At 46.2% G+C, this 9,823-nt stretch overlaps 1 protein-coding gene across 2 annotated transcripts in view; it reads left to right on the top strand.

Annotated features, from left to right (window-relative positions):
* Positions 1 to 2,799: 2,799 nt before the first annotated feature.
* Positions 2,800 to 9,823, top strand: part of rassf6 (Ras association domain family member 6) — an 8,506-nt gene continuing 1,482 nt past the window's right edge. Inside the window, exons 1-10 of one of the 2 annotated variants that reach the window (XM_008326125.3) lie at positions 2,800 to 2,952; positions 5,364 to 5,510; positions 6,217 to 6,295; positions 6,396 to 6,526; positions 6,812 to 6,906; positions 7,006 to 7,205; positions 7,454 to 7,555; positions 7,825 to 7,876; positions 8,827 to 8,945; positions 9,039 to 9,136. In XM_008326125.3, the coding sequence (XP_008324347.1) occupies positions 5,452 to 5,510; positions 6,217 to 6,295; positions 6,396 to 6,526; positions 6,812 to 6,906; positions 7,006 to 7,205; positions 7,454 to 7,555; positions 7,825 to 7,876; positions 8,827 to 8,945; positions 9,039 to 9,136 (935 nt within the window). In that variant the 5' untranslated portion in view covers positions 2,800 to 2,952; positions 5,364 to 5,451. Of the gene's footprint in view, positions 2,953 to 5,025; positions 5,239 to 5,363; positions 5,511 to 6,216; positions 6,296 to 6,395; positions 6,527 to 6,811; positions 6,907 to 7,005; positions 7,206 to 7,453; positions 7,556 to 7,824; positions 7,877 to 8,826; positions 8,946 to 9,038; positions 9,137 to 9,823 lie in introns of those variants that run through there. The other variant, XM_008326124.3, reaches the window with a different exon arrangement.

Raw genomic sequence — 9,823 nt, 5'->3', positions numbered from 1 at the left:
TTCTTCAGACCAACTTCACACTAACGTCAGTCTAACTTCAGACTAACCTCACACTAACGTCAGTCTAACTTCAGACTAACGTCAGACTAACGTCAGACTAACTTCACACTCACTTCAGACTAACTTCTCACTAACATCACACTAACTTCACACTAACGTCAGACCAACTTCACACTAACGTCAGTCTAACTTCAGACTAACGTCAGACTAACGTCAGACTAACTTCCCACTCACTTCAGACTAACTTCCCACTCACTTCAGACTAACTTCTCACTAACATCACACTAACTTCACACTATCGCCAGACTAACTTCACACTAACGTCAGACTAATTTCAGACTAACTTCACACTACCGTCAGACTAACTTCACACTACCGTCAGACTAACTTCCCACTCACTTCAGACTTACTTCAGATCAGTAAATCAATCTAATCTCAGGAGTGCTAACAGCTGTTAGCAGCTGCTAACAGGTGTTAGCACTCCTGTGATTAGATTGATTGACTGATCTGAAGTAAGTCTGAAGTTAGTCTGAAATTAGTCTGACGTTAGTCTGAAGTTAGTGTAGCATGGATTCGTGTAAATGTAGATGAATCTTTGTGTGTGTGTGTGTGATGGACAGCGGCAGCTGCTGGGTGTGCCCCCACACACACACACACCTAACTTCAGACTAACTCCACACTCACTTCAGACTTACTTCAGAACAGTCAATCAATCTAATCTCAGGCGTGCTAACAGCTGTTAGCAGCTGCTAACAGGTGTTAGCACTCCTGTGATTAGATTGATTGACTGATCTGAAGTAAGTCTGAAGTTAGTGTAGCATGGATTCGTGTAAATGTAGATGAATCTTTGTGTGTGTGTGTGTGGGGGCACACCCAGCAGCTGCCGCTGTCCATCACACACACACACACCTAACTTCAGACTAACCTCACACTAACGTCAGTCTAACTTCAGACTAACGTCAGACTAATTTCAGACTAACTTCAGAATAACTTCAGAGTACCGTCAGACCAACTTCACACTATCTTCAGACTAACTTCAGACCAACTTCAGACTAACTTCACACTAACTTCAGACTTACTTCAGATCAGTCAATCAATCTAATCTCAGGAGTGCTAACAGCTGTTAGCAGCTGCTAATGGTAATAGAAAGGTAACAGGAAAACAACAAAGTTTATGATGTAAAAGTTGTTACGATAAACAAAATGTTGCAAATTTAACAGGAATCAAAAGTTATTCAAATGAATTCTGTAGTAAAACAAAATGTTTCAAGAGGAGTCAGTTCTGTTGAACCAATCAGTGATCGACACCTGTGGTACCAGGAGTACTGCAATATCCACCACCCGCAGTATAAGCAGTACTGCAGTATTTCGACACAGGGCACAGTGTTAACACAGAGTCCAGCCTTTGTGTCCACCTGTTGCCTGACTGCCTGTATGAGTGTGTGTGTGTGCGTATCCTGGGATATTTTAAGAAAGGAATGGCATTCCTCCTCCTGCTCCTCCTCCTGCTCCTCCTCCTGCTCCTCCTCCTCCATTCAGCCGTGTGTAGGGGACGACTATTGTAGTAAAGCTGACAGATGAACCCTCCTGTCCACTGGTCCACTGGTCCACTGGTCCACTGGTCCGCTGGTCCACTGGTCCACTGGTCCACTGGTCTGTTCCTCTCTGACGTTGCCTGGTTCTTGGTGAGGACCTCTCCTCCTCCTCCTCCTCTCCTCCTTCTCTTCCTCCTCTGATCTCCATAATGAAACGTCTGACCTTTGGTTTACACCTGAGCCACTCTTCCTGCTGCAGCCGTTCTTCGCAGAACAATGACGTCACTGCTCGTTGATTGGCTGCGTATAATTGACACCGGACTTGCCCAGGGACACACTGGGAAACAGCAGAGATTGAACCCTGTTCCGTTACTGTGCAGTTTTCACCACAAGATGGTGCTGTTACACAGAACAGCTGCACTGTAGGGTAAATCACAAACGTCTGACTGTTCGTTTGTTCGTTTGTTCGTTTGTTCGTTTGTTCGTTTGTTCGTTTGTTCGTTTGTTCTGACTGACTGACTGACTGTAATGCATAAGTCACCACGCCTCCTCACTCCCGGAACTATTAACCCTTTAAAAGCATGAACATAACGATGAACATAACACAGAACCTTTATAATCATCATCATCATCATCATCATCATCATCATCATCATCATCATCATCATCATCATCATCATCATCATCATCATCATCATCATCATCATCATCATCATCATCATCATCATCATCATCATCATCATCATCATCATCATCATCATCATCATCTTCATCATCATCATCTTCATCATCATCTTCATCATCATCTTCATCATCATCAGACAAAAAATATTTTACTCCATGTTTTATTATTATTATTAAGTTTATTATAATAAACTGATTGTTTATTTACATGTTTTTACATGTATTACATTGGAGAGTTATGTATTAAACTTATTATGTTCTGCATATATATATATTTATATATGTATGTATTACAATCTGTCCTTTTCTATATTGAAATGTTATAGAGTAAAGTGTAATGTTTTATTATAAATAATAATAATAATAAAGGACGTTTCTGGGTGTGTGTGTTTTCTCACACACACTCCCTGCTCTTTCTCTTTTGTTCTCTCTTTGTTCATTCTCACTCTAGGCACACACACACACACACACACACACACTCAGGGTGAGTCATATCTGGTGTCACTCAGCTCCTCCGTCTCTACTCTGTCTCAACGTGTCCTACAATAATTAACCAGCTGCAGTCAGTTCTCCTCCTCACACACACACACACACTGCACTCTGGACTCAACACACTCACACACACACACACCTAACCCTGGGTACACTTCACACACACACGTCTGCTGCCGGCGACAGGAGCTCAAACATGGATGAATGTTTTTCTGGTGGAGGATCCTAGATCTGCTGCTCAGGTAGGACTGAGGGACTCACCGGTGTCTGAACACCTGTATGTGTGTGAAACAGAGCTCTGTCACTGTTACAGTTACAGTAATCAGTAATCAGTAATCTGAGTACTGATTACCCAGAGTCTTGGTCTCCCCCTGAGTGGAGTCAGAAATATACCTCCACTGAGGAGGAGGAGACCACGACCCTGGGTCAGAGGAGGAGACCACGACCCTGGGGCTGAGGAGGAGACCACGACCCTGGGTCAGAGGGGGAGCCCACGACCCTGGGTCTGAAGGGGAGACCACGACCTGGGTCAGAGGAGGAGACCACGACCCTGGGGCTGAGGAGGAGACCACGACCCTGGGTCAGAGGAGGAGACCACGACCCTGGGTCAGAGGGGGAGACCACGACCCTGGGGCTGAGGAGGAGACCACGACCCTGGGGCTGAGGAGGAGACCACGACCCTGGGGCTGAGGAGGAGACCACGACCCTGGGGCTGAGGAGGAGACCACGACCCTGGGTCAGAGGAGGAGCTTTGACATGTGGCATCTGTTCACTGTGGAGAAGGGAAAGTAAAAAGACGAGAGAGAGAGAGAGGGAGAGGGAGAGGGAGAGGGAGAGAGGGAGAGAGGGAGAGAGAGAGAGGGAGGGGGAGAGGGAGAGAGAGGGGGAGAGAGGGAGAGAGAGAGAGGTGGAGGGAGAGTGAGAGAGAGTGAGAGAGAGGGAGAGAGGGAGAGAGGGAGAGAGAGAGAGGTGGAGGGAGAGTGAGAGAGAGTGAGAGAGAGGGAGAGAGGGGGAGAGAGGGAGAGAGAGGGAGAGAGGGAGAGAGGGAGAGAGGGAGAGAGAGGGAGAGAGGGGGAGAGAGGGAGAGAGAGAGAGAGAGAGGGGGGGGGGGGGGGGGGGCCCCACGCCCCTGGGTCAGAGGAGGAGACCACGACCCTGGGGCTGAGGAGGAGACCACGACCCTGGGTCTGAGGAGGAGCTTTGACATGTGGCATCTGTTCACTGTGGAGAAGGGAAAGTAAAAAGACGAGAGAGAGAGAGAGAGAGAGAGGGAGGAACAGGGTGTGTCAGTGTGTACTCTATTTTTTTCTCCTTCTGCCTCAGTCTGGACAATAAAGTTTGTGATGTCACCGTCCTGAGCCGTGCTGTGTACTACAGTTCTCCTGGACTGTACTACAGTTCTCATGGACTGTAATGCAGTTCTCCTGGACTGTACTGCAGTTCCCCTGGACTGTACTGCAGTGCTCCTGGACTGTACTGCAGTTCCCCTGGACTGTACTGCAGTTCTCCTGGACTGTACTACAGTTCTCCTGGACTGTACTGCAGTTCTCATGGACTGTACTACAGTTCTCCTGGACTGTACTGCAGTTCTCATGGACTGTACTACAGTTCTCCTGGACTGTACTGCAGTTCTCATGGACTGTACTGCAGTTCTCCTGGACTGTACTGCACTCCCTCATAAATCACTGACATCACCACAGACACACTGACACCAGGTGAGACCTGGACCTGGACCTGGACCTGGACCTGGACCTGGACCTGGTTCAGCCAGACTGACATTACTGTGTACTATTTACTGCAGTAGTACTGAGTGGTGAATATTCAGGTAGTTCCTGTCCAGACATGTAGAGTAGAAGAAACATCACCGTACTGCATGGAGTACGTGTACTGTGTACTGGTGAAGTATCTCTGTAGTAACTGAAAACACATTGATATATTTATATACACATATATTTTACAGGTTTATTTGTGGTTGAAAGACTCTGTGAAAAGTCGGTCAGAGACAAAAGTGTTACTTTGACTTTTTACTCTCACTTTGTGCTGACACTGCATTATGTTACACACACACACACACACACACACACACACACCCTGTGTGTGAATGGGAGCAGGGAGTGTTGTGGCTGCAGGGTGACAGCTGTGAATACCTGAGAGTTTTCACAGGCTGAGACACGGGGGGGAGGGGGAGGGGGGGGGACACTGCTGCTGTCAGACTGACGTGTCCTTTTTCAAGCAGGGGGGGTTGAAGGGGGGGGACACCAGAGAGAAAGTTAAAGAGAAAAAAAACAGGTGGAAACTTGACTTTAACCACAAGAGGGCGGAGTTTGAGTTCTACTGCTGCTGCTGCTGCTGCTGCTGCTGCACACTGTCACCACTGGTTACTGGGTGGAGCACTGTTATTAACTGTGGTGGAGGAGAAAGAGAGAGAGAGAGAGAGAGAGAGAGAGAGAGAGAGAGATAAATATAACACAGAAACAGACAAAGCGACAGACTCAGTCCGAGCTCTGATTGGTCAGATGTCACTCACGGTAGGAGTCTGAACTTATAGAAACTGTTTAGAAAAGAACCTGCCTGAGTGTGTGTGCGTGTGCGTGTGCGTTGTACAGGTGCAGTCTGGGTAATTCCCAGTTGTTTTGATTCTTTTCCACGTCAGTATCTTCCAGACACCGGACTGACTTTCGTTGTTCCTCCTTGTACCTGCGGCTGCCACGTGATGTCGCTGTAGTTCTGGTGAAGCAGAGATGAATGAAGCAGCTGTGCTCCCCTTCATCCAGGCAGGAGACGGAAGGACCCTGTCCAGGTGAGACACTTGTGTCCGGAGGACATCACACGCCTGCACGGTGCTAAAGCGTTAGCATGGACTTATTAGCTGGTTAGCGCCCCCGCACGGTTTCAAAGATTTTACTTGTTTTTATTTTGTCCATTGCAATTTGGGAAAAAAATGTTTGTTCTGGATTTTTGATCAAAGTCACAGAAGTTTTTTTTGAGCTAACTGTTAGCTGCTCCGTTAGGATTTACCACGAACGTTATTTTATGACTATTAATCTTTTATTCTTTGAGCTAACTCCGGGATAAAGTTTGTGTTCCTAAGATAACGTTTTGTTGTTGTTGTTGTTGTTACTACTTTAGAGTTTTATTTCTATTTTTAATTGATCGTTTGAGGCTCATTAAAATATATTTCAGATGATTTCTAGCGTAGCTAATATTTAGTTAGCCAGGTGCTAAGTGTTCTGTTGTTGTTTATATGCTCTGGCTAACGTTTAGCACTTTGAGTGATTCCTTTGACAAAGTCCTCAGAACCGATGGAACTGTTTACTGAACAAAAAGGTTTATTGATGATTATTGATGAACTTCACGGCCTTGTGGAGTGTGTTGAGTGTGTGTGGAGTGTGTGTGGAGTGTGTGTGGAGTGTGTGTTGAGTGTGTGTGGAGTGTGTGTTCTCCGTGATTGACGTCACTGGTTTCTCCAGTCTTTTGATTTTTCTGCTCTGTTGAAACTGTTTCAGAGCTGAGTTCCTGTCACTGCTCAACACCTACAACTGTTTCCTGAAGGACCAGACTCAGCTCCACCTCAGCTTCTCTCAGGTGACGTGGAGACACCATGGACTTTAACGTCTTTGGACCAAAACCACATTTTAGTTTTTGTTTTGTGTTTTTTTTTTTTTGTCTTCTGACTGTGTGTCAGGCGGCGGACGGAGAAGTGGTGGTGGAAGGTATCCTGAATATCTGCTGGGGGGTGAGGAGACCAATCAGGCTGAAGATACAGGACGACAAGCAGATGCCCAGCAGTCCAGTCAGTCCAGTGGGGAATAAGAGGTGGAGAAGTACTTCAAAGTATTTTAAAGTACTTTAAAGTAGTCCAGATATTCACTTTGTCCAATACCTAAGTATTGACAAAGATCATGGCAACCTACAGACAGACAACAGACTGTTTCTGTGCAACAGACGTTGACGACGACTCTGTTTGTTTGTTTGTTTGTTTGTTTGTTTGTGACTTCAGTTGAAACAGTAAAAATGAATTCTTTTTAAGGCTGAACTGCAGCTGCAGAAACACAGACCCAGGTCTGTACCAATGTCTGTGGTGTTTGTGCGTCTGTACAGAGGAATGACTCGGTGGGGAGAATATTCTGACCTTCATCAGATCGATGAGATGTCAGAGACGGTCCAGGAAACCGTGGTCACGGAGCCGACACCAGGTTGGTTCTGGTTCCATTAACGCAGCAGAATTCTTACGTTCACGTTACAACCAGACACCGATGGAAACAGAAGCGCGACTCATTCTGTCTCCCCCAAAGAGCCTGTTGTGTACGAGAGCAGCACCCTGCGTCCAGTGAGGCCGAAGAACCAGGAGCTGGAGGACGAGTCCAATCTGTTCCGCTGCATGAGTGACGCATCGTTGGTCAAGAGGAGACGAGGACGAGGGAAGACGGCCGCACAGAGAGAGAGCGAACGGCAGCACCGCTTTTCTATCAATGGACATTTCTACAACTACAAGGTCAAACTTCTCAAACGTCTACGTTGAATTTAAATGGCATTTTATTACCATTAAAATGTGGTTTTTAGCATTTTAGCAGGTTAGCAATTAGTCCAGGAGTTAGCCTCAAAGTAAAAAACAAACTGCACAAACTGCCCGATTGTTCGCCACAGTTTCGTTACAGAAACTTGCACCAGGAAATAACGTGGAAAACTTCATCAGCTTTTGTTTGAAAACATTACAAAAACGTGTTTATTTGATTGGTTCAGACGTCGATCTTCACTCCTTCCTTCGGAACTCCGACTAAAGTTCGTATCTCCAGCAGCATGACGACAGACCAGGTGATCCAGGAGCTCCTGAACAAGTTCAAGGTCTGTGGGAGTTTGTTTTTCTATCATGAACTCAGAACTGTTTTTCTACTTCCTTTGACGAACAGTGTGAATGAACTGTTTTTCTACTTCCTTTGACGAACTTCTCTTTACTGTAAATCCTCACTCAACTTCCTTATTCTTCTGATTATTTTTCGTTCGTTTTTTATTTCATGACTTTAACATCAACAAACAATAATAACTGCTCAGGTCAAGTACCTGCAGTACTGTGTACCATGAAGTACTTGACTGAAGTATTCTTCATTCTTCAGATAGAGAACGACCCACAGGAGTTCGCTCTGTACTGTCTTCACCAGAGTGGAGGTAGGTTCTCTTGGTTCTCTTGGTTCTCTTGGTTCTGTAGGTTCTGTTGGTTCTGTAGGTCCTCTTGGTTCTCTTGGTCCTGTAGGTTCTGTTGGTTCTGTAGGTCCTCTTGGTTCTCTTGGTCCTGTAGGTTCTGTTGGTTCTGTAGGTCCTCTTGGTTCTCTTGGTCCTGTAGGTTCAGGTAGGTCCTCTTGGTTCTGTAGTTTCTGTAGGTCCTCTTGGTTCTGTAGGTTCTGTAGTTTCTGTAGGTTCTCTTGGTCCAGTAGGTTCTGTTGGTTATGTAGGTTCTCTTGGTTCTGTAGTTTCTGTAGGTTCTGTAGGTTCTGTTGGTTCTGTAGGTCCTCTTGGTTCTGTAGGTTCTGTAGGTTCTCTTGGTCCTGTAGTTTCTCTTGGTTCTGTTGGTTCTGTAGGTTCTCTTGGTTCTGTTGGTTCTGTAGGTCCTCTTGGTTCTGTTGGTTCTGTAGGTTCTCTTGGTTCTGTTGGTTCTGTAGGTCCTATTGGTTCTGTAGTTTCTGTTGGTTCTCTTGGTCCAGTAGGTTCTCTTGGTTCTGTAGGTTTTGTAGGTTCTCTTGGTCCTGTTGGTTCTGTAGGGTCTCTTGGTTCTGTAGTTTCTGTAGGTTCTGTAGGATCTCTTGGTTCTGTAGTTTCTGTAGGTTCTGTTGGTGCTGTAGTTCCTCTTGGTCCTGTAGGGTCTGTTGGGTGTCTTGGTCCTCTTGGTTTTGTAGGTCCTGTTGGTTCTGTAGGTCCTCTTGGTCCTGTAGGGTCTGTTGGGTGTCTTGGTCCTCTTGGTTCTGTTGGTTCTGTCGGTTCTCTTGGTTCTGTTGGTTCTGTAGGGTCTCTTGGTTCTGTAGTTTCTGTAGGTTCTGTTGGTTCTGTAGGTTCTCTTGGTTCTATGGCTTTATGAGAGAGATCACGGTCATGAAGAAGTAACGCTGCGTTGTTTGAACCAGAGAAGAAGAAGCTCAGTAACAGAGAGCAGCCGCTGTGGGAGCGAATCCTGCAGGGACCGTCTGATGACATCATGAAGATCTTCCTGATGGACGTGGATGAACGGGAGGTCAGCAACGATGTGAGTCCATGAGCAGGAACATCGGGGGGGCTGGGGGGGTTTCTTCAGCAGTCATAGAGTTTATCTTTTGTTTCTGTATTTTCCTGACACCAGGTGGCGCAGTATCTGAACCTTGAGCTTCCCATCCTGGAGCACATTCTCCTGAAACTGAGAGAAGAAGAACACAGAGAGATACAGAGGGTCATAGAGAAGTAGGTGTCTCTGAAACACACACCACGTGTCCAAACTGAGGCCTGCGGGCCAGATCTGGTACATGTCTGTCATGTGAGACGAGAGTGTAATTATAAATCTGACTTCACCAGCGTCTGTGACACTGGTCTGGAACTGGTCTGTGATTCATATTTCATTTACATTCATGGTCATGGTTCATTTGTTCTTACAGGTAGAACTACATTAATCCCTCAGGAGTTCCTTTGGGAAACGAAGGATTATATGTAGTAGATTATACACTCACCGGCCACTTTATTAGGTCCACCATGCTAGTAACGGGTTGGACCCTTTTGCCTTCAGAACTGCCTCAATTCTTCGTGGCATAGATTCAACAAGGTGCTGGAAGCATTCAGAGAGTTTGGTCCATATTGACATGATGACATCACACAGTTGCCGCAGATTTGTCGGCTGCACATCCATGATGCGAATCTCCCGTTCCACCACATCCCAAAGATGCTCTATTGGATTGAGATGTGGTGACTGTGGAGGCCATTTGAGTACAGTGAACTCATTGTCATGTTCAAGAAACCAGTCTGAAATGATTCCAGCTTTATGACATGGTGCATTAGGCGGTGGTGATGGTGCGTGAGGCCTAGGTGGTGGCCTAGTGGTAAAGGAAGCGGACTTCGGTCCGGAAGGCCCCAGGTTCGAATCCACCAACTGCCAGG

This window comes from Cynoglossus semilaevis, chromosome 14 (genome assembly GCF_000523025.1).
Source record: "Cynoglossus semilaevis isolate Cse_v1.0 chromosome 14, Cse_v1.0, whole genome shotgun sequence".
In the NCBI taxonomy this organism is placed as follows: domain Eukaryota; kingdom Metazoa; phylum Chordata; class Actinopteri; order Pleuronectiformes; family Cynoglossidae; genus Cynoglossus; species Cynoglossus semilaevis.
The sequence above is the reverse complement of the archived record's forward strand: the minus strand, read 5'-3'. Positions and strand labels throughout refer to the sequence as shown.